Source organism: Amblyomma americanum, chromosome 10 (genome assembly GCF_052857255.1).
Source record: "Amblyomma americanum isolate KBUSLIRL-KWMA chromosome 10, ASM5285725v1, whole genome shotgun sequence".
Lineage (NCBI taxonomy): Eukaryota > Metazoa > Arthropoda > Arachnida > Ixodida > Ixodidae > Amblyomma > Amblyomma americanum.
In genome coordinates this window covers 125,517,848-125,543,099 of record NC_135506.1, presented here as the reverse complement: position 1 = coordinate 125,543,099, position 25,252 = coordinate 125,517,848, and the positions used below count along the sequence as shown (strand labels likewise).

The following is a 25,252-nucleotide window of genomic DNA, read 5'->3' as shown; positions in this document are numbered from 1 at the left end:
TTGCGTAATTGAAAAATAATAAAACAGGAATTATGGTCTCCTCTCTGTTGTAGGTTTTATCAAAACCTTTTATTCATAAAGCAACCAACGGCTTCAATGAGAAAATTAAAAAACTGAAGAAAGATGAATAGCCGGATGGTGTTATGTTATTGGATGTAATAAGATAGCTAAAATGCTTAGGGATTCAGCTTTGTGCCTAGTCCACAAAAAGAGAAGGAAAGAAAGAAGTTTTCCAATCTCCCTTCTTTGCAACGTCTTTCACATAAGACTAAAAATGTGGAAAAAAGGTATGACGTAGGGGTTGTTCGCTCTGCACCCAAGAAATTTGAACGGCTTGTGCTATTTTGGAAGAAAATGGCTGAGCAAATAAAAGAATCTGCAATAACCGGTGAGGGTAAGCACGAAACAAATTAAGTGTCATGCGCAGAAGGGAGAGAGAGAAAGGATTTTTAATCCAACGAAAGGATGAAAGTTAGGCCGGTGGCAACATGACCCTGGCCTGCTACTTCACACTAAATAAAAGTGAAGGGGAGGAAAGGGAAAAAGCAAATTAAGGTTAATAATGGCATAATACAGTGAGTTTCATGGGGTGATGTCCACACACACACGCACTGGCTGGCACTGGCATCACTGTGAATACACGCACATGAAATTCATGTCTTCAGCACATACCTGCGCATGTCATTTACACATACTGGAGTTGAAAATACAAATGAGCACATTCACGCATGATTTCACTATCACTGTGGGTGCACGAATGCGGTACGCTGCGTAAACCGTGTAGGTAGTCAACTAATACCACCTGCAAATTACTATATCCTATATTTTATCTGCTATCATGGGCTACCTAGTGAAGGAAGATTTTTTTTTTTTTGCTGATCAGCACTGTTTCCTAAGCGGTCGATCTTGCGACGCTGAACAATTAGAGTTTGTTAGTGACCCTAATTACGCGGTTCAGGCTCATTTTAAAATAAGCTTTATATTTTTAGACATTGCGATAGGGTTCGATAGAGGTCACATGTTTTTTGACCAATCGCCTCCAACAATTCTTTGTAAATGGTAATTTATCGTCCCTATCTTACTGTAAACCTGGATTTCTGTAATATTGTGTACCACGATCAATTTTATATTGGGTTAATATTAATGATATAAGCTATAACCTATTTTTTAAAGTCAGATAATATGCAGATGAGTGCGTGATCTGCCGAGAGATATGTGATCCTTCAAGGTTAACAAGTGCGAAAACACGATGGCGCAGAGAAGAATACCACAACACGAGACAAGAGCTCATTCCCAAATGGACGTTTATTGAGAAAAAAACAATATGTACAGAAAAAGGCTATAATAAAAACAAACAAGCAACTAAAATTCAATTACGCCGCACCAGTGATCTTAATCGAGAACAGGTTACACGCGCATCCACAAAAGACCTAAGCCAATGCAGTCAACATCGGCACAAAAGAAGAAATACACGAAACAAAATCAAGCGTCATCAAGGAAAGCATTTTAGGGCATGTTAGCATAACTGAAGGGTTGCTAATGCACGTGTCAATTGATTTTTCGATGTAATACGCTTCGTTTAACTCGCGTGTAAATTGATTATGGCCTGTAAAAATAACAGTGGTGTTCTCAAATTTTGGCGTGAGTAGCTTAAGTTTTCATAGCCGGTCACAATCCTTGCAGTGGTGAGCCGGGCAAGAGCGGTCTTGGTTAAAGGAATGTTTATGCTCCATAAGACGCATGTTTACGCAGCTGCCGGTTTGGCCAATGTAAGCATGGCCGCAGGTCGTCGGAATTTTGTAGACTATATTTTTACAGCATTCAAGATATTTGTTAACATATTCGCCACCGCATACTTCACCTACGGGACACGGTGCTGCGTCTGCCGGTTTCTGGACCACCGGGCACAGACGGGAAAACTTGGCAGGGGCAGGAGAAAACGAAGTCAACATAATAACGTCCACCTACAGTTTTTCAGCTAATGTGAAGTTTTATAAATGTACGACATGACAGCAACCTTTGTTTTTTCGCGCTTGCGCCTACAGCTGGCCGTGTGGGGCCTCGCGGAAGTTACAAGCCCCTTCAGGGGAACCCTATGTTCTCATCCCAGCTACCTGTTCTTGAAAAGCTTTTTGAGCATTGTGCAGGCGTGATTTTACGAAGGCCAATCGCGGGGAAGGAACGGTAAAGCACGGTTAATCGTTTTGACTGCGCAGAAGAATAAATCATCAATGATTTCGAAGTTCTGGGCGCGAACCACCCGTGATACTTCCCACAAAAATCGCATACAATCACATATTACAATTGAAAAATAACATAGAAAATTGAAACTACTCAGATTTGCTACAGCTTCTAGACCCGTACACTCTGAACAATGTGCCAATAGCAGCAGCACCCACCATGTAGTGTTTATGTATTCACTTCGCATCCTACCTTTCTTGGTATAGTTTCATAAATGTGATTATTAACAAGGCACGTCGCGTCCTTCGACGCAACTTCGTTTCGCAAAAGCAGACACAGTTTTAGAGTGCAATTCTGCATTGCACTACTAAAGAGTATTACTCCCCCTAGGATGAGAACCCACATCAACTACACTTAGTAACGAAATTTTAGTCTGCTTAAACAGATGCGCCCTATTTTATCGAAGAATTACTCACGAGTATAGAGTGCAACAGAAACAGGGGAAACATCTTAGCATACCTTTTCTGGAAAGGCGGAGATTTTTTTTCCATTCTCTCCCTTTTCCACAACTTATATAGTTCTTCGTGTGCAATATACCATATTACTCCTGCTCGCCATGTTTTAATACGCATTTAACACCAACCGAAAGCCGAACCTACATTTGCTTTTATTATTCTTAATTCAAGTCACCTCTACTTTTTGCCAGCTTTCAATGGAATCAGTTCCCTCTCATCTTTGCCTCTCCCATTGGTAAAGATAAATTTGAATCCGGTCGGAACGTTTCCTCTGAGCTGTATTCTTGATTCTTCCATTTTTCTGTATTTTTTCCGGGAACAAAACACTGGAATGAAAATAAATGTTTCCCGCTATCTGTCTTGATATTTTTTTAGTGTATTATGTGCATTTAATTAAGGTGCGTACAGCTACTAGTTTTGTTCTTACTGAAATTTTGGATTACTTTAATTTTCACTGTTGTTGTCCCCTTGTGTAATGCCCGCGCAGGCCCTTGGGGTAGTTGCATAGATCGCAGCAGACACATCAGCTCCGCCTTAAGGGCAAGACGCGTGTAACCGAGTGCGTGGGCTGCCATTTGCTTCCCGCCGTTTTTCGCCCGCTCCCCACTTCTGTCACTGGCGGACGGCAAAGGTGGTTGGATGGGGAGTTGAAGCATCTGGAATGCGATGTGGGTTGTTTGTTTCTGGGTTGTGCATTCTCGAGGGTGTAGATGGGTGCAGGACAACAGTGGGAGAGTCCTCGTAGAGGTTAACGGCACCACACAACGGATGAACAAATTTTTCCAAACTGAGGGTAGTGATGACACCGCCTTAAACCACACATGTGTCGGCTGTGAGGCGACAGTACACGTTAGAGTATTGCAAATTTCTGAACCCAACCTGGAGGCCACTTTAATGGCTTCGATCATAACATCCGTGCAGCTTCGAAAGTCGTTCACTGCATGCTACCTAAGACCTTCGATTTCTTCTATCCTAAATTTAAACTCCCCGCGGTGGCTCAGTGGACTGGACTTTCGGCGGCTGATATAAAGGGCGCGAGTTCGATCATGGCTCCAGCTGCTGTATTTCGAAAGAGGCGAATTAAACAAATACCCACGAGCAATCCGGCGTTAGCGCAGGTTAGAGAAGCCCAGGTGGTGTTTATTATTCCTGCAACCTCCACTACGCCATCCAGCGAAGCCCGTGTGTAGCGTTTGGTTAGATTCCACCTTCCACAATAAGAGTTTAAAGCTGGCGCAGCACAAGATTACAAGGATGTCATTCAGGAATCCATTGTCCGGTCGTGATCTTAGTTAAGCTGATAATAACAATGACGACGACTGTGCTCTTGTGTTCTAGCATTTAAAGGGGGATACTGGCACCGCACACACATCAACCCTCTAAGCACGGCTAATGCCCTAATTTTTAGCATACTTCATTTTATCAGGTCCCACAAAAATACTGAGTGTACTCTTGTCGTTTTTGCAGCAATCCGTCATTGTCATGTGCGCTGTAGGTTTGCAATCCGCTGTCGCTATTCTGTAAAGACTTGCGTTCCGAATACTCTTAATTGTAGCAAATTTTATCGACCAAGAACGTGCATGTTTTTTCTCCCCCTAGGCCAAGAGTTGACTTTGGCCAGGACCCGATTATCTCCGAGGAGCCACTGGAAGACCTCGGCAATGAAATTCAAGTATCAATTAGGGTTCCACCCTCTCCCGACGGGGTGTTTACGGGTTACATCAAGTACTATAGAAGTTATATGATGTCCGACGGCGGAGCAGGGATCGACGTGGTTTCCCACCAGCTTTACCATCCCAAGCGTTACCACGTTAGACACGCGGATGTTCTCGACATGACAGTGGTAAGTGTTTGGCTACACGAGGTTGCAGACGAGTCTTGTTGAGACCTGTTGTGGGATTGGCGGAATTAGTGCTATTTATGTGTCTGAAACACTTGCAGCTTTCAACGTATGTTATTCCTAAAACGTGAATGGCTTTAGCAAATGCCGCTAAAAAACACTTTGCCGCACCGACCGTTCAGAGATATTCTCAGACAGTGTCTGACAGTGCAGCTTTTATTGTTGGTATATTTTCCTGTGACCAACTTGAAGGTGCCTTAGTGGAGTGTATTATGCAAGGAAGGGAGAACAGAAACGCATAATTTATACTCCTTCAAAAGCATTAAATATGAATAAATAATAAACAGGTACCAAGAGAAAAGAAAGTGTTTTAAGGTAAAGTGGCCGTGTGAAAAGCATCGTTCTGCGGTAGTTTGACACCATGCGCTCGACCATACAGATAGAGGGATGTCATCAAATCTACGCGGCATCGAATGCTCCAGCCATCGTCCCTCCGTGTATGCCTGCAGCTGATTGCCGTCATGGTGACTTCGCAGAATACAACCAGTTCTGGCTATCTCCCTTTAACATTGCTGCCTCGCACAAGTACATGCTATCGCTACAAGATCGCAATTACCTCTAGATAAAACGGATGCAAGCGGCCCGTGCCTTCCATTGGGCTTGTGAACAGCATCGCTGTGCGGTTGTTTGGCACCATGTGCTTCTTCATGCAGATAGAGGGATGGCTTCAAATATCACCATCATCCTCAGCCTGACTACGCCCACTGTAAAGCAAAGGCCTCTCCAATTCTTGTCCAATTAACCCCGTCATTTGCAAGCTGCGACCACCATATTCCCATACACTTCTTAATCTCATCCACCTACCTAACTTTCTGCAGTCTGCTGCTTGCTGCAGTCCTTGCCTTCTCTTGTAATCTACTCACTTACCCTTAATTGTGCACTAAAGAGGAGTCTCGTCTTTTTACCACGGGAACTTCATCTACACGTTCCCAACACTCTTATAAACTTCAAACTATCGTCGTGTGCTTCAGATTTCCTTAATGAAAATCGGTTTAAACGCCCCGGCTCCCGCTTTTTTTGAACTCAACGCTGAAGGTAGGAGGAGTCAACTAATGCGTAGAGAGAACTTCAGCCGGTTACGTGGCGGCTTCCCGCTGAGCCTTTGCGTAGTGATACGTAAATCAAAGACTCCACGCGTATTTTTACATCCGTAGGCCTAATTTCCGTCCGTGTAGTCTGCGAGTGAAACCATTTTTTCGGAAAAATCTTTAAAAAAGACAAAATAAAAGCGAAAGCGAAGCTGCCACGGGACTGGCTGAAAGGCAATCCACGTGTTGGTTGACTTCCCCTGCCTTCAGCGTTGAGTCCAAAAAAAAGGCTGGGGCAGGAATGTTTAGTCCAATTTAAATTACGGGAATCAGCCCCACAGGACAAAAATTTCAATTTTGAAGAATGCTCGGAACGTGTAGATCGAGTTCCCGCAAAGGGACGAGTTCAGATTCCACTTCAGTGCACCTTTAAGGACCTGCAGTTATCCTACCTTCACATTACATTCCCTGCACAAGCACATTTCTTCCTCTTGATTTCGAGTAGGGTGTTATTAACCCGCGTTTGTTCCTTCAACCACTCTGCCCGCTCCCGGTCTCTTAATGTTACACCCATAATTTTTTTTTCCTTAGCTCGCTGCGTTGCCTACAACTTGAGCTGAACCGTTTTCGTTAGCGTCCACGTTTATGCCCCGTCGGTGAGTACTGTAGAGATAAAGCTGTTCCACACTTTTCTGTTGAGGGATATTTCTAAACTGCCACTCAAGGTCTGCGAGAACCTGCCATATGGGCTCCACCCTATTCTTATTCTTCCAGTTATTTCTTTCTCATCATTCGGATCAGCTGTCACTACCTGCCTAAGCAGACATATTTCTTTACCACTTCCAGCACCTCGCTGCCAATTGTGAACTGCTGTTCTCTTGCTAGACTGTTGAACATTACTTTGATTTTCTGCATGTTTATTTTTAGGCGCACCGGTCTGCTCCGCCTAAATCATTGATCATGCTTTGCAATTCACCTCTTGAATGTCATCATGGCAATGTTCTCAACGAATCATGGAATATTTAGGTATTATATATTAACTGTTATCCCCAACAGTTCGCAATTCAGGCTTTGGAATACCTCCTGTAAACAGTCGGTGGAAACCACTGGCGAGATCGTGTCTCCATGCCTGAAGCACTTCCTTATAAGAATTTCATTCCTAACATTATGGACAAGCATGATAGCTATGCAGTTGCTATAGAGATCTAATATTTTCACATAAGGCCCTTCTACACTCTGGTTCCGCAGTGCCTGCATCAATGCTGAGTTTTACACTGGGTCAAATGCGTTCTCGTAATAAAAAAGGCTCTATTTAATGACTGGTTATATATTGCGCATTTCTCTATTATCTGACTGATAGTGTGAATATCGTTTATTGGGGAATATCTTTTACAAATACCTGCCTTAACGTTTGGTTAAATGAAGTCCCAGGTCGCCCTGCCTCTATTTGCGATTACCTGAGAAGGCAACGAACTTGTGGCAACCTTGCAGCCAGCGGAAAGTAATCTGATTGCAGCTATGGAGTAGAGGTTCAGCATCCGCCTTGCGTGCAACAACACCGAGGTTCAAATTCCGGGGCCACGCAATTCTCTATCGGTTTTGAAAAAGAAACGAAAAAAACTCTGTGTATCGATGGAATTGCATATCCAGGCCTGGGGTGTGGCTTGAACTCGGTGACCAAAACCGAAAACGCACTCCCTCACCAGAGCACGTTTCTCCCATTCTGGTGCAGTACTTGGCCAAAACCTTCTATGAACAAACCAATTAAATTTTAGATATGGTTACTGACAAATTTAAATTGATGAACGTGACTGTGAAAAGACCGCCTTTATAACTCCAGATGGCTTATACGAAATTAGGGTGCTCCCATTCGACCTCTGCTCTGCACCAGCCACGTGACAAAGAATGCTGAATATTCTCCTCGTCTGTTTAGATGATGTCGTGGTTTTTTTAGACTTTACAAGAATATCGCAACCGCCTACCTGCAGTCCTTCAAGGCGTCCGTTCTGCTGGCTTGTCTCTTAAGCCGAAGAAAAGCCACTTTGCTTTTCACGAGCTGAAATTTCTAGACCACTTTGTCAGCTCCGATTTCTTACTACCTGATCTTGAGAAGACTACTGCTGCTGCGGCGTTTCCAGCGCCGCTGTTTGGGCCTTCGCGCGTACTACCGGCGCTTTGTTGCTAATTTCTCCAAGATGGCTGAGCCCTTATCTCCTCTCACCAAGGAAGGAGTGCTCTTCGCATGGGAACAGGAACAGCAAAATGCCTCCGCGGCGCTCCGAAGACGTCTCCGATCGTCGGCGATATTAGGTCACTTTGACGACGCCGATGCGAGCAACGTCGGCGTGGTCCTTGTCTAGTGGCAGGACGGTGCTGATAGAGTCGTCGCCACGCAAGCTGCACCCTCTCACGTTCAGAAAAGATATATTCCACCGCGTAAAAGGAGTGCCGCACTGTGAATTGGGCGCTCCCCAAACTTTGAGCGTACATTTATGGCCAACAATTCAGGGTGTTGTGTGTGATCATGATTCCCTTTGATCGTTAGCAAACCTCAAGGACCATTCTGGCTGTTTTGCCCAGCGGACCTTGAGGCTCCAAGAGCTCGACGTTACTATCATCTACAAACCTGGCCAAAAACACAACGACGCCGACTGTTTTACGCGTGCTACAGTCCCATCCGGCACATCAGACTATTGCCAGAAGTACTACTGGCCCAACCTTGCGGTCACAGTGTAAGGGTAAGTGATATTTTGTCGTGACTGCCAGCATAGGAAGATACCACCTCTGAAACCTGTCGGCTTCCTCCAACCTGTCAGTGCGGCTAAAGCTCCATTTCAACAAGTCTGGATGGACCTGTCAGGCCCGTTTCCTACATCATATCTTGTGACACGGATAGATTGTGGTCGCCACTGATTATTTATCGCCTTATTGCGAAACACAGGCCTCCCTACGAGGCACTGCTGCTGAAATCGCTCTTCTTTGTCAACAACATCGGCTTTCGCCACGACGCTCCAGCTGCTGTTATCACGGACGCGGAAGTGCATTTAATGAGCATTTAGTGCATGAAGCCAAGCAGCTCGGTTGCACCACTCACCGAAGGATGACCGCTTATATTCCCCAGACGAATGGGCTCACAGAACTGGTAAACAAAGCGCTGACTGATATGCTCTCCATGTACGTAAACTTCGACCACTAAAACTGCTGTGCTGTCTTGTCCTTCCCTACGTCACGTTTGTGTACAATACTGCAGAACAGGAATTGAATTGCTGGTCACATGCCTTTCCGCTGTGTTGATGGCCGTGAAGAGATGGCCATGTTAGATGTGATACAGTTCCCACCGGATGGAACAGACGCTTCCGTGTCGGATGCCGAATAATTTTCGCGGATTGTGGAAGACTCCCGACGGCTAGCCAGGCTTCGCATTTGTCAGCAAAAAAGCTGAGACGCCGAGCGCTACAACCTCCGTCACAGGAGAACGCGCCTGGATCTGAAGCCCCATTCGTCAGAGAAGCCGCTCAGAAAAACTTTTGCTTCACTATTTTGGCCCCCACAGGGCGCTCCGTCGAGTTAGTGCGTGGATTACGAAGTGCTTCCTTAAGGCATTCCCTCCTCTTCGCGCCGTGCTGCTCTGTTTATCGTGCATATCAACAGACTGAAACTTTACTATTCACGTTAAGGGCAGCGTTTATGCGCTCGGCCTTTTGCTGCCAATGTTCTGTCGCTTATCGGGGTTCTTTCTTCACATTAATTTTATCTTGCTTCAGTTTACAATCCGGACGATTCTTTTCGTGAGGAAGGGGATAATGGCACATGCATATGGCGAGCACTGTCGGTGGCATCGGCGTTGCACCCTCGTTGGAAATTGAGGACGACGAAGTGTGGGTATGTGCGCGCTGACTACTGCATTGGCCAATACCCCGCCATGATATGTGCCGTAAAGTGTGACGACATCAACATTATCATCACCAATTACTACCAAGCCGGCTGACTGTGCTCCAATATTTCACCCGTTGCAATATCGCCAATAAGGCAAACCGCATGCTTCTCTCTCACAGAAATTTATCTCGATCAGCAAGTTTATGAAAATTATTGGTTTATAAAACACTCGTACGCTCAAAATTAGAATACTCTGCGTCTTTTTTTTTTAATTTAGAATACTCTGCGTCTGCGCTGCCTAGTTTACCTCCCTGCCTTTCTGTCTTTCTCTCTCTCTCTCGGCGTCTCTCTCGAGCCCTAGGCATTGATTCACTCATTTTCGATTTGCAAGCTGTGCTTTGTACCTTCAAACTATCACCGAACAATAAACATAAATGCAATGAAATCAAGTTTTTTTCCTTTCTATTTCTGTCTTATCATACGTAGAACTTGTTTTGGCTGGAATTACATTCTTCATGATATCGCTGTTATAACAGATAATAACCAATTTCTTAAAGTTACTTTTTTCCCTGAATTTGTATATACTTGTTACTGTCTAAATATTTCCCTCATCTGCATGAACATTCTTTCTAATCTATCAACCCGGAACTTCTAAAGGACATTTTCTTGCTGTTGTGTTGCACTTATTTCTGCGTGTTTCTTCTTCCCTCTGTTTCTGTTTTTTGTTCCTGTTTCTTTTTGTTGCTGCTTATTATTGTATTTTTATGTACCCCCACTCTCGTCATTAATGCTCCCAGGCCCTGAGAGTACAAAACTAAATAAATAAATGAAGCAAAGCTACGTGCCCCAATTGTGAATAAAGGCATACACCACGTCGTTAAAGTTTTCAGCGGCAGCGAAAGGCCTCTGGAAATTTTTAGAAAGCCATTTTTCTGGGGTGTCTTCCCACAAACATTCCCATTGAACGATAGCGTGGAAAATGAATTAGTTGCCAAAAAGAACCGGTGATTTGTATGGTACGCATTGAAATCTGAAAATGATCACATCGTGGGGCAAGACATAGGGTATAGGGTACTCACTAGGGCACATAGGGTACATAGCTGTGGTGATGAATAGTATAGAAGTGCACAGAAAAGTATTAATAATGCATGCCTTGGCAACATAATAAGTTTACCAAATCGAAGCCTGCTTTTGGAGTTTGGACAGAAAAAGCAAGACTTGTGTAAGGAAAAAAAACCTAACACGGACCTCTAACGATTCAATGTTAGTGAAGAAGTACACATGGTGAGAGCCACCATTGGCCGCGGTGTATTGTACGTTATTTTGGAGCGAATATAGTGATGTGAGTGAGGGCGAGTGTGTGGGTTAGCAACGCTACCTAATTTTAAAACCCTGGATGTACTGTAGCCAGCTTTTCTAGAACTGGTATGCTTTGCGACAAACAAGTCTGTACCAATACGTATTTACCGCCGAAACGAGTCTTTAGGTGACAGTTCTAGAGCTCATATCACACAGGCCAACTTTCACAGAAATTAAACAGGAGTATATGGTCCCTACTTAGCGCTTGCCCGGGATACCTGGTTTGGTCTTACTGCACACAGAGAAAGCATATTGTGACCAAGGAGACGAAGCTCGCAGTGGCGCGGTATGGAGCACTCGCGCTAGGCCAGTGGCCATTAAATCAGCTCACTGCCATCAGTCAACACGTCTCTTTCACGGCTGGCAGTCACGTAGCATTTCGTGTGAGGTGTGGAGTTCTTCCCTATCCTCGTTGTGGAGCCTCGGCGCTTGTGTCAGCCGTGGTCGTTGGCCGTGGGTTCTTGGCCTGCGTCGCCCGCCTGTGCCCCATCCTTTCAGACCCGAGCCGATCTCGCCGTCCCCCCCATCAAATGTACTTAATTCACAAACTTGAGTCAATACAAAATAAAGCAGCGAGGTTTATAACTAAGAACTATTCACGTCAGTCCAGCGTAACGGCAATCAAAGCATCGCTAAATCTACCATCACTCGAAAAGAGAAGAATACCAGCGCTATTATCACACTTTCACGCATTGTATCGCAGTCACTATTCATTCGCTTCATACTATATTAGACCCGCCCACCGTATCTCTAGGCGCTTAGATAATGCTCTCAAAAACGAACCCGTGTTACCACGTACCCAGCTAATTAGTCATTCACCATAGTTTCTTGCCGTTCACCGCTACAACAAGCTACAGGGTGATATTGTCTTCACCTTAAATCATGACGCCTTTGTTGAAAAACTAGTGTTTTTTACAAATAAATCTAATTAAGAAGGCTCGATTCCTGCATATGCTCAACTTCGAAATTTCTGTACTTTTTTTTCCAATTTTGCCTGTTGTCCAGGATTTGTGTTGCTTGTAGAACAATGTGTGGAATATTGTTTATATGCAACTGTACACCCCCCCCCCCCCCCATGTAATGCCTGGAAAGGGCCTTTAGGGTATTAGAATAAATAATAAATAAATAAATAGTGCAAGCAGCATGCAACAGCGTATGAGTGCCATTTTTCTCGATCGACCGATGGCGGAATCATTAGTGCAAAACTGACTCGCCAAAGTTTAAGAAAGAGGAAATGTTGAAGAAATTAAGAAGAGAACCGAGAAGCTGGCTTGCAAAAATTTTTTGACATTCTTTAGGTCTTTAGTTCCTGAACAACTGCATATGGACTAATCAAGGCTTGATTCATTCAACGCTTCGCGGCATGTTTACTCCTAGAGGTGGCTTTGTCGGACGCAAACTATCAGCGTCGCCACCAGCATTGGTCTCGTGTTAAGCTAAGTAACACAATGTGCCAGGAAATTTTTAGTTACCGCGGCATGTGTAGCAAGGAATACGTATATGCGCTGTGATACCACGACCAGAAAACCAGCGGTGAGAAAATGAAGAAAATGTAGCATAGAGAGGTCTTTTACCATGTTTTACACATTGCATGCGCATTAAGAACTACGGTATCAGAGGCACGTTGTGATAGCCTCCAACACGTCCAAGCACATTTACAGGGGAATCAGCTGGCTGCGATCATAAGCTCAGCACTGGATCAAAATAACCCGAGAGAGCAACGGCGTAGCTGTTCTACACGGTAAGAATCAAACACTAAACTTCAGTGGCAACCACTTCTACGTTAATCTGCAGAAGTTGAACAGATGTTCAATGTGGTCATCGAGGTCCGGTAAAAGTAGGAAAAAGCCAAAATAATATATTCCGATGTGTCCGGCAAGGCGGGCTCGGCTTATCTCATTTGATTAATAAGGAACTCATAAACCGTTTTTTTTTTCCATTGGGCATGCAAAGGAGCCTAACTTAAGTGAAGTCGTGAAAATAATATTAGAGCGACTATTGCCGGACTTGTTCGTAGCTTCCGACCGCGTGCCCACCTACGGGAAGTCGATGTCGCCTGTGGTTTCTCTTGTGCTAAGCATTTACATCAGTACTAAAATGCTGTAGACAGAAAGATGTTATATCAAAAGAATGGAAACATTATTATTCCCATTCCTTTCTTCGAAATTTGCTCAGTACAAACAACGCAAGATATATAATGAACGATACTGCTCGAGTGCGCCTGATCATTGATGATTCTTCATGTTCCTCGCTTTGCTGCTTGCGTGAAGTAGTACCGACTATACCGGAACCTCACATTTCTTTGGAAAATACCTGTTGAAACGCTTAAGAAAGTCCACCCCGCTGTTCCACCGCAATGCCTCATTTTTGAGCTGCGTACCGGAGCATCTAGCAGAATCTTGTTTGAAAATGCCATTTAAACCGGTAATGCTTGATGTATCAGCAGAGTATCTGGCATGCCCACATAGAGGCATTGATGTATGGCGACTTGGGAGTATTTTTGTCAGTCAACGAGTCAATTCGTTAAGACTTGAATCCCATTACGAGAGTAGCTAGACCGCCTCAAACATGCTCCTGCTCCCCCTCCAAGGCTTTTTACAGTGTTTCATGTATTGTTTTTTCAGAGGCCATGAATTGTATTTTTCCGGAAAAACCTTTTTACAGCGTTTAAATTCGCAGACAAAATAGCCCAACAATAACTCTTTCCGAAGAAAATTTTTGGATTTTATGACTTGGGGTTCTTTTGATTACCAATATAAAAACTCAGGAAATAAGACAAGCAGCCGCGCCTTAACGAAAGCTCCGTTCTCTGAGGACGACACCTGTAGGTGACCAGTTCGAACCGTGACGACCGCAGCGGTGGCCAAGTGGTTGAGCATCCGCCTCGTATGCGGGAGGTGCGGGGTTCGATCCCCAGTGCCGCCAGGTACCCACCGGTGATACAATGGGCACAAGCTTTCCCCTGGTCTGGTGCTTGGCTTATTTAGGGTGAAATGCTTGGGAAATGGGTCTCTGACCCCACCTTGAGAAAAAGAAAAAAATACCTTGTGACATGGCGCTCTTTGGCCATAGCTGCCCTTGCGCCATAAAAATCCATATGCATCATCGAACCGTGACGTTGAAAATTGCCTTCTTTCTGTTCGTTCGTTTTTTTTCGTTTCTTACCTGTTTTTGTTTTTACATTTTACTTCTACATGCATGCCCGGAAATTCCAGGATATGAATTATTTTTGAAGCCCGATTTTTCTAATATTGAAAACTGCGGCGCTCTGTTAAAGAGTGCCAAAAGACAGGACAGGTATAAAATATTACAGGATTGCAGTTAAGTCTGATTAAGAGCGAAAATGCGAAAGACTTTCCCTTTCCTCTCTTGCTGCCTCCATTTTTCGTTTTAAATTTTTTATGAATTGAAAGTTTCTCATCTTTTCTCTTAATTTAATATTTTTTGTTTTCATTTTACTTTTTAGTTTCTTTAGAATAAGTAAGCCTTCTCACGCATTCACGTCGTTTTTCATGGAATTAGTGACGCAAAATCTGCTCCAAACACAGCATTTATTCTAATTATTCAGTTCTTATTTTATCAGCATAAATTTGCGATTCAAGATTTACTCACGCACTACCCAACACCTTCAAACTTTTGCACATTTATCTTAGCAGAACGATATATTTGTATGGACAAAATTTTCCGATACAATATGTTGACGCAACAGAACCATATAACGCTTTCGCAATAATAATCCGGCGTACCCATACCCCGTATAAATGCTTTATTAAAGTTCCCGATATGGCCCAGAGCAAATAGACGTTTCTTAGTAAAGATGCACCTTTTCATCTGGGAACGCGGAGGCTGTGCTCGCGCATGAGTATCTCCTGCAGCATAATTCAGTGCCTTTCATTATTTACCGCTTGACCCATTTTTTACGCCTAATATGAGGTGGCACAATCGCCTGGAAACGATGGTTACCTCCATGAGTGCAGTCCGATGAAAACAGTGCTCTATGTGCTTGCGGGACGCAGTAACTGTGCCCCCGCTGATGGCCGTTAGTGAGATTCACATTTTTATGTATGTGAAGTCTAAAAAAAAAGACCACTTTTGGAACGTTCCCTGCGCGTTTTCTAAATCTGTACTGCATTTTACCGGAACGTCATACTCAAGAGCCTCTATTCAGGAAGCACCTTACAAAAGCTCGGCGAAACTGGGCATGTCCCCGAAGTTTTGAAGACTGCCCTCAGTATCCGGGTTGGGCTACTGTGAACAGTGTGTATAAAAGTGGCTCTCGGAATCACAGGTCCCCCGGTGGCAAGCAGGTGCAGTGCAAATCCACCCTCTGGGTGAAAGACAGTCGCAGAGACTGCTGCTTCCGGGATGGAAAGGCCACCAAGTAGCTAAGCCCGATTTGCATCTTGCATTTCTCCTCTGAAGCAAGCAGAACTGCTCGAAATACGGGACAAGAAAGCGAAGCCACAGACATTGCGCCTAATTTACAATTGTGTGCATCTCATGCGACGTCGGAATAGATAAAATATACAGCACAAGGAAAAAGCACTGTCAAAATCATGGTTTTGGTTAATTTGCATACGCATGGGCAGCTGTCAGGGAACAGCGCCAGCACAAGCGATTTGGTCTACTGGCGGTGAGGCCATTCTCTAAGCGGGTCATTGTAGGAAAGCCGAGCACCATGCTAGGGAAAAGCTTGTACCCAGTGTATCACCTGTGGATGCCAGCCGGCAGTGGGTATCGAACCACTAGCCTCCCGCATGCGAGGCGGGTGTGCAAACTACTTGGCTAGCGCTGTGGCTGCCACCAGAACCAATATCGTCGCTCCTATCTGTGCTTAGTTAAACATACTGTTTCTCTCTTGAAAAAGCGAACATGCGGCACGCTCAGGCTCTTCTCACATCTGTACTGGACAACGAAAACTTGGTACAGTTCCTTTTTTTGTTGGCATATGTACGCGGAAAGCAAGTCGCATTTTTCATACTCAGGAATGTAATGGCAAGCATTCACAGGCTTGGCGAGAGCGATCCTACTGCCAATTCTGACGTCATTTTCGCGTTGCTCAATCTGTCAGCCAAGCATCTGCCAGTCTTTTGTTTCCCACATAATTCGCAGCCCATATGGAAGAAAGTGGACGCGCATCAGTAATCGTCAAAACGAGGTGAATGGCGTATGAAGCACATGAAGCAATTTGTATTATCCCGTGGAAGCTTATAGACGAAATCGCATTTATCAACCTCAGCCTGCTTACCAACCTGCTGGGGAAAGGCCTCTCTCATGCCTTTTCAGTCGACCCTATCGTCCCAAGCCCGTTTCCTTCTCTTTATTTTAAACGGCTTTATAAAACTGCTGCAGGCACTGATGTGAGAAACTGTCGCGTTGCGCTTTCCCGTCATTCGCAATGGCCGTTTTTCTTTACGCTTTGTTTCAAATAAATTTACACATGTTTTAAACTTTTCCTTCCTTTTTCTACCAAAAGTTTTATGGAGCGCAGCAATATTGAGAAATTAAACACTCTATCTCCACAGCTTCGGGCGTAATGTTCTATTAGGGACGCGTATATTTCATGACTATGATTTAGACAAATAATTTCAATTTAAGGACAAATGTATAGACTTCCGCAGCCCACTTATTTGCAACATAGAAAGCAGAAAAACCTGCTTGCAGATGTCTTCATTGACGGATTTTTGACTGTGAGTTTGGCATTGTTTTCAGTGCTCACAAGTATCTCCATCCCCGAATTCTTGTTCTTTTGCTACAGTTGAAACAATGCAGCTGGTGCCAGTTAATTCAATGGTGTTTTATAAAGTAAAATCTCACGTTAGAGTCAAGTTTAATGCACCTGAATATTCGATGCATGATGCTTCTTGAAGGATGTGCAGTAAAATAAGAAATTCATTTCCTTCAATCTCATGTCAAAATGTAGACTTCTTGCTTGCACCGCAGAGGTGGTCAAGTGGTTGTGCATCCGCCTCGCATGCGGGAGGTGCGGGGTTCGATTCCCAGTGTCGCCGGGTGCCCACCGATGACACAAAGGGCACAGGCTTTCCCTTGGGCTAGTGGTCGACTTATTTAGGATGAAATGCTTGGCAAATGGGTCTTTCACCCCGCCTTGAGTAGAAAAAAAAACCTTGTGCCATGGCTCTCTTTGGCCACAGGTACCCTTGCGCCATAAAAATCCATCATCATCATCACCATCACTTCTTGCTTGCTGCATATTCTGTCCATTCGTGTATGTTTATAATCTTAACCGCTTGTCCAGCTCTACTGATTACTTCAGGAGACCATTTAAGCACATACTTCAAAACAGCAGCCTCACGACGCATGCGCTTCGAGTCGAGGTCATCACTTGAGGGGCTTGGCTTAGAAATATCGCGTGAGCATTGTGGAAACTTTGATCAGATTACGCCTTTGCGAAAGCAGTTCAGTGGTATTGTACCCTGTAAGCTCGTCGATGTGGCAGACCTCTCACACGATATCGGCGTCACTGAAGTGAAGTTCGAAAAACCATAGGGTAGTTAAATTTCGTTTGAATACCGCCTCAAGCATGGAAAGGCTTTTACCTCTTCAAAGGCTGCACTCACTGCTTACGATTCTTACAGGCTTCCTGGTTTAAAGGCACTTTTTCTAATAAAATGCTTAATTTGTGTGCATCGTAGTTTACAAAGATTTCGAAGAAGTGGCCAACATCTTACAGTTGTGTGTAGTGGCACAACAAAGTTCGCTCGTGTTATAGCTTTTAACCAGGCGTTCTGGGCTTCTTCGTCCCGGAGGAGACTCGAAAACCTAATTTTTTGGCCTCTATTTTTCGTTTTTCCGGCTATTTGTCATGCAGCTTTCGTTAGGCATACACTGGCATGAGCGTAATCCACATTCCGCTCCAGCAAAGACACTAACATATGATCTCGACGGAAAAACAACCGTAAGTGCGGCACAAAAGTAAACTAAGGCACGGTCAACGTCCTGAGAAAAATAAAACGCATTCGAAAGCATTTCACAGCATGCCGGGCCATCAATGGAGAGTCAAGAGTTTCCACCCAAGGGGGTCCAGTGACCCTTTAAACTCTGAGATCTCACTGCAGTCCAGTCCTAGATGACCGTAGTGGACTTCATCTCCCGTATCCCATTAGGTGCCACTTCTGCCATATCGATTGACGTCTAGGACTCGTTCTATTCAGTAGCACGCTAGAAGTTACTTCAAGCTGTGCATGACCTTACCGAAATCAGAGGTGGAATTCTTTTTAAGAACAGTGCGTGCCTATGTGTCCACTCGTTTCTGAAACATTTAATGTGTTACTTGTCACCTACTGCTGTGGAGCATGAAGATCGCAGATACATACAAAAGCAGTGTATTCATTTCATTTCATTCCATTTATTTTTTCCCTTAACGGCCCGAAGGCATTACTCAAGGGGGGAGCCAAATCAAGGTCAAAAGAAAAAGAATAAATTGACAAAAGAGAACAATAACAAAAAAAAAGAGTATCTAACAGTTAAATGATCTTGTCACGCGTATACAATGCACAGTAAAATTCACGGGTTTGAAACACTAGCAATATATATATATATATATATATATATATATATATATATATATATATATATATATATATATATATATATATATAAGTACAGTATTACGACAAACGCGACTGTTCGTTTTAAAGGTTTATTGTGCCAACAGTTTCGGGAATGGTATTCCCTTCGTCAGGGCAGGCTTACAATGAAACAGTCTTGTCAATATAAGGACACAAAGCGGGCGAGGATGTATAAACTCCGCCCTCAAAGCAAACTTGAAAGTGAGGGCAAGGGGCCGTATAATGGACCGCGCGGCAGCTCTCACAGGGGCAGTGGCCAAATTAAACACAGAAAAAACACACAGAGCAAAACGGGGAGGTGGAAATAGTAAAGGAGTAGAAAAGACAACGAGTTTGAACAGCGATAGAAAAGGGAAAGGGGCGTTAAAACCGGCTCTCGGCGCACCGGGAGGCCGCAGTCCCCCCCTTCTCTACGACACTCCCGCAAGACGCCGCCGAGTCCGCGCCGCCGGCCCGTATCAGGTTTCCTGAGACGCTTGCTGGGGACGCGCACGAGAGACACTTGTTGCGCGCCGCAGCGGCAACCTGCAGTGGTGTCGCATGCGTATATTTGCTTCTTTTCTTCGGTAGGCCCTTCCGTCGGGCTTTGTCTACCAGACATCCTGGCGCCCTTCTTCCCATAAATAAACTAGGCCGTTTCAACTAGAGTCCGGCAGTGCGCTTCCCGTGAAGAAGTGGCAGCCGTGGGGGAAAAAAGACAACAAATATTGAGCGAAGCCCGAGTGCGTAATGAGAAGGCAGAGAGGAATTTGGGAGAGAAAACGAAAAGGAAAAAGAGAAAAAATTAGTAGCACAAGAGAACTTTGAAAGAAGAAAATATTAACACACACAAAAAATAAAAAATAATAAAAAACATATATATGAATAGAATGGGGCGCCAACCAAATACCAAATGGTTAATGAGAATGAATTGGGCGCGGAAGACATAGCACAGAATTCAAGAAATGTATCGCACGGTAGTTAAAAAAAGAAGAAAGAAAATAATAATAATACATGTGTGCGGAAACCGTGAAAGGTTTGCGGCCCGCGGGGCAGCCGCGTGGTCCCAGTAGGCTAGGTGATAGAGTTAGAATATAGGTGTTTATTCCAGATAGAACACGGAATCTGGAATAAACACCTATATTCTAACTCTATCACCTAGCCTACTGGGACCACGCGGCTGCCCCGCGGGCCGCAAACCTTTCACGGTTTCCGCACACATGTATTATTATTATTTTCTTTCTTCTTTTTTTAACTACCGTGCGATACATTTCTTGAATTCTGTGCTATGTCTTCCGCGCCCAATTCATTCTCATTAACCATTTGGTATTTGGTTGGCGCCCCATTCTATTCATATATATATTTTTTATTATTTTTTATTTTTTGTGTGTGTTAATATTTTCTTCTTTCAAAGTTCTCTTGTGCTACTAATTTTTTCTCTTTTTCCTTTTCGTTTTCTCTCCCAAATTCCTCTCTGCCTTCTCATTACGCACTCGGGCTTCGCTCAATATTTGTTGTCTTTTTTCCCCCACGGCTGCCACTTCTTCACGGGAAGCGCACTGCCGGACTCTAGTTGAAACGGCCTAGTTTATTTATGGGAAGAAGGGCGCCAGGATGTCTGGTAGACAAAGCCCGACGGAAGGGCCTACCGAAGAAAAGAAGCAAAGATACGCATGCGACACCACTGCAGGTTGCCGCTGCGGCGCGCAACAAGTGTCTCTCGTGCGCGTCCCCAGCAAGCGTCTCAGGAAACCTGATACGGGCCGGCGGCGCGGACTCGGCGGCGTCTTGCGGGAGTGTCGTAGAGAAGGGGGGGGACTGCGGCCTCCCGGTGCGCCGAGAGCCGGTTTTAACGCTCCTTTCCCTTTTCTATCGCTGTTCAAACTCGTTGTCTTTTCTACTCCTTTACTATTTCCACCTCCCCGTTTTGCTCTGTGTGTTTTTTCTGTGTTTAATTTGGCCACTGCCCCTGTGAGAACTGCTGCGCGGTCCATTATACGGCCCCTTGCCCTCACTTTCAAGTTTGCTTTGAGGGCGGAGTTTATACATCCTCGCCCGCTTTGTGTCCTTATATTGACAAGACTGTTTCATTGTAAGCCTGCCCTGACGAAGGGAATACCATTCCCGAAACTGTTGGCACAATAAACCTTTAAAACGAACAGTCGCGTTTGTCGTAATACTGTACTTACACTTGTAAACTGGCGCATTGGAACCCCTACAGAATACTATATATATATATATATATATATATATATATATATATATATATATATATATATATATATATATATATATATATATATATATATATATATATATATATATGAAACACTCAATTAATACAAGAGAAAAATATAGTGAAAAAGACATGACACAGAAAAAAAGTAAAAATAAGTAAAAATAATCAGCTGTTCAAATTGCCGAATTGAATATGAAAAATGGTCGTTTAGTTTATCCCAGAATGATTGGCGGTCAGTCCATGATCCGATGGTATTTGGCTGGCCATTCCATAGTGCTATCGCGTCCGGAAGAAATGATGACTTTAGAGCTGAGGTGCGACAGTTGATGCGTGCGATGCTATAGTCATGGCTTAGGCGGCTAGACGTCCTGTGCGGGGGTTTCAGCTTTTCGTGTCTCGTGCGTGGGTGATAGTAGAAATGATGAAGAAGACAGAGGCGAGATAAAATGTGGCGTGACTCGAGTGAAGGGATGGCCAGGGAGTCTTTCAGCGCGGTGATACTGGTTTTCCTTGAATAGCAAGATGATATAAATCGGACGGCGCGATTCTGTATGGCTCCAAGGTCAGCGGCGAGGTACGCTTGTGATGGGTGCCAAATGGATGAAGCATATTCTAGTTTTGGGCGAATGAATGTTATATATGCAAGTTTCTTTATGTCGGGGGATGCAGCATTCCGGGGGTCGCAGGTATCCGAGTGTGCGATAGGCTGCAGCGCTGATGTTTTGAACGTGAGTTATCCATGATAGAGATGGCGTTAAATGAAGGCCAAAATATCTGTAGGATAATGCGGGATCAATGAAAAATGAGCCAATATTGTATTGATGCAGATTCGCGGTGCGTTTTTTGGTGAACGACATGGATATGCATTTGTAAATGTTTAAGGAGAGGAGGGATTTATCGCACGAAGAGGAGAGTGTGTCAAGATCGTCCTGAATCAAAGATGAATCGTTGGTGTCTCTAATTACTCTGTATATGACGGAATCATCGGCAGAAAGCCGTAATTCCGATTTTATATTGCAAGGGAGGTCATTAATGTAAATTAGGACTAGTAGTGGTGACAGGCCGGCGCCCTGAGGGACTCCCGATGTTACATTGGAAAGAGGAGAGTGGCTATCATTTGTAGAAGTGAACTGCTTGCGCCCTGAAAGAAAATATGCGATCCAACGGATTAGGTTGACGGGTATTCCTAGTGATGTAACTTTTTGAATTAAATGATTGTGCGGGACCCAATCAAATGCTTTGGAGTAATTGAGGAATATAGCATCTATTTGGAGGTTGGTATCCATGGATTCGAGCAAATCGTGTATGAACTCGGCAGGCTGGGGTTTCACATGAAAGGTGTTTCCTAAAACCATGCTGGTGCGAAAAAAAAAGTCGTTAGATTCAAGATGTGTCATTAGGATTGTGCATACAATGTGGTCGAGTAAATTTGATGGCACACTGATTAGAGAAATAGGACGGTAGTTGGAGGCTAATTTGCGGTCACCGGATTTGGAGACTGGGATGATTTGGGAAATTTTCCAATCATCGGGAACTTCCTCGGATTGTAAAGACTGAGTAAAGATTACTTGTAGTATCTGAGCCGGAGTTCTTGATGTATTTTTTAGTAGTTTACGATTGATATGATCACAGCCTGCAGACGAAGACAGTATTAGAGAAGCAATAAGGTTGCTGATATCGTTGGCGTCAACCTGGATCATAGGCATCGCCGCTTATGAGGACTCTGGTGAAGTTATGGCGGTTATTGTTATTGAGTAATTGTTATTGAGTCGAGCGTCGCTCCAGTGTGATGTCAATAATTTTATCTACTTTGGAAAATGTGTTACTTGTTAAGCTTAATACAGACGCTTGGGTTATGAAGGTGTTAGATATGTTGATATTTTTTCTATCCTTTTAAAACTTACTCCTCTTGACAAAGTCGACTCGGCAGCCAGTGACATTATATCTTTCATCACACTTAGACTGACCTGAGCTCCACTCATGAGGTGCCACTTCATGAAAGCATCGGATGTTAGACTTGCTTCTCACTTTTTCTGACGATGACCACGTTTCCGGAAATGCGCTCTTCGATCTGAGAAAGGCATTTTACCCTACACTTCATCACACTCAAAACTAGTGAAAAAGGGTATCGCAATTCTTTGTCCGGAAAATGCCAGGCGGAAAACCTGCCCTTACGAATACAGAATAGTTTCTTTGAACAAGCTAGTCGTCTGCGGTGAGCCGGTTACTACGAACAGGTTGTGGTGTCATTCTGACTTGTGGGCACGCGGTCATGCGCAACCGTTATAAGGCGGTGCAAGTTGAAAGCTGATCACCGCTTGCCGGTATATACGGAAGTGAGAAATAAAGACGGGGGTTCTATGACCCTCATCTGTCAAATGCCTTGTCTGCCCATGCTGTACAATAGCATCCGGACTTGGACTTCTTCTGGCCTTTCGTTTAGACCGGAGGCGTATCGGTAATAGTCGAACTCTTGAATCCATTTTGGACACAATGATCCGTTCAAAGATGAAGTTTCGCGGCAGAGCGGCACGCGCCCTGCTGAGTATTGACGTGGGGGAGTCGGGGGTGTCCATTGCACAATATGCTGTCAGCCGAGCGCCACGACATCACCCCTATGAACTATATTCCTCTTATGACACCATGTCGCGTCAAGGGAACGGCGCGACTCACGAGCAGACACCGACAAGCCAGTTAACAGATTAGGCAAAATAGCAAGAAAGGAAAAAGCAATAACGAAAAAAGTTCTACAAAGAACAACAGAGGAAAACCAACAGATGAAAAACAATGCAAGCCATACACCACAAACACCGAGACAGTGCAGCGCAGCTAGTCTGCCCTCTTCGAGATATGCACATGTAGAAGTAATAAATAAATCGATGCGCCATCAGCGGTACCGGACTTGCGCAGGTTTCTGGGCATGGCCAATTATTTGGAAAGGTTTGTTCCAAACCTAGCTGAACTACCGGCGCCACTCCAATAACTGCTCTAGAAGAGCAAATATTGGCTTTGGGGCACACCACAGGTGCGAGCGTTTGCTGCTTTGAAACAGCTGGCGTCGTCAGCAAAGTGTATTGCAAAGTTCGATTCGACGCTTCCCACGGTCTCATCGGCTGACGTATCTTTGTGCGGCATCATAGCAGTGCTGCTTCAAGTGCAGGCAGACGGACAGAAACGGCCTGTTCATTTCCTTTCCCGTACCTTGACGCCAGTTGAGCAGAGATACGCGCAAATTGAAACAGAAGTGCTCGCTCTCACCTACGTGGCCGGACGCCCAGAATGTTACTTCAGATGGCTTTACGTCTAGTTTGAAACTGATCACTGGTGGTTTCTCTTGTAGGAACATAGACAATGGACGTGTTACCGCCGAGAATCCAAAGGTTTCGTATGAGGGTTATGACATTTTCCTTCACCATTGTATACATTCCTGGAAAAGAAATTTTCACTGCTGATGCCCTTTCTCGGGCTCCTTGTAAGGAAGTCAGTCCGGTGTGGGGCCAGTTTTTGCCTGATGAGTTTTTCATTCAAGGCTCCTAGAGCGAAGTAACGTCATGAACTCATCTAAATAAGGTGCGCCTGGCGCAACAAGGCGATGCTACTTGCCAGCAGATACTGTTCTACTGCCGGAATGCATGGCCGCTTTTCGCAAACGTCAACATTTGCTTGAATCCTTTTCGGCCGCACAGAACACACCTTATAGAATGTGACGGGGTGCTTATGTATGATCACTGCCTATTCATCCCTTAGGGGATGAGCGCTGAAGTCCTGGCAGCGTTACAGGAAGAATATCAAGGGATCGTAAGATGTCGCGCCCGAGCTCCCGAATCTTGATGGTGGGTGGATATTAGCTCAGAGATGGTTTCGGCGACGTGAATAGGTGCCTAGAGTGCGCTAAACTGAGGATACAAAGGGCAGAATCAATGATGGCGTTGAAGTCGCCTATCGCCTACTTTTGCCTGGCAGAAACTAGGAGCGGACCTGTTTTATTTCAATCAGAGGCAATGCCTAGTGGTCGTGGACTACTTTTCGCGCTTTCCGGAAGTTCCTTTGTTACCAGTCGTTCAATTCTACTGCTGTTATATTACAGCGGAGAAGCTTTTTTGCCAGGCGTGGCATACTGGCAACATTGGCAACTGACAACGGCAGCCAGTTTTCGTCTCAAGAATTCAAGTAATTTCAAAAAGCGTACGTATTCACACATGTTACGTGAAGCCCCAGGTTTCCGCTATCTAACCGTGCAACAAAGCGCGCAGTTCAAACCATCAAACGATTCCTCGAAAAGTAAGCAGATCCATACTTGGCGCGGTCGGCATACAATAACACTCCAGGTCCCTTGAGCAAAAACCCTGCCGAACTACTCAAGAATCGACATTGGCGCTCAATATTACCGCTGCATCCCAGCCGGTTGAAACCTTCAAAATCGAGAAACCTAAAAGTCTTTGTCAGGGGAGACTAAGCAGTGAGAACAGCAGTGGCGCACCTTCGACAGCCATCAGGCGGCTAGACAGCTTAAACATTTGCGAGCTGGAAATCGAGTGTGGGTCAAAGACAGTCGGGTCAGTTCGACGGTTTTAAGACGTGCC

The 25,252-nt window shown here is 44.6% G+C and overlaps 1 protein-coding gene across 2 annotated transcripts in view; it reads left to right on the top strand.

Moving 5' to 3' along the window:
- LOC144106403 (uncharacterized) overlaps nucleotides 1-25,252 on the top strand; it is a 563,571-nt gene that overhangs the window by 534,508 nt on the left and 3,811 nt on the right. For both annotated transcript variants that reach the window (XM_077639207.1, XM_077639208.1), the window contains one exon: nucleotides 4,296-4,539. In XM_077639207.1, the coding sequence (XP_077495333.1) occupies nucleotides 4,296-4,539 (244 nt within the window). The remainder of the gene's footprint in view (nucleotides 1-4,295; nucleotides 4,540-25,252) is intronic.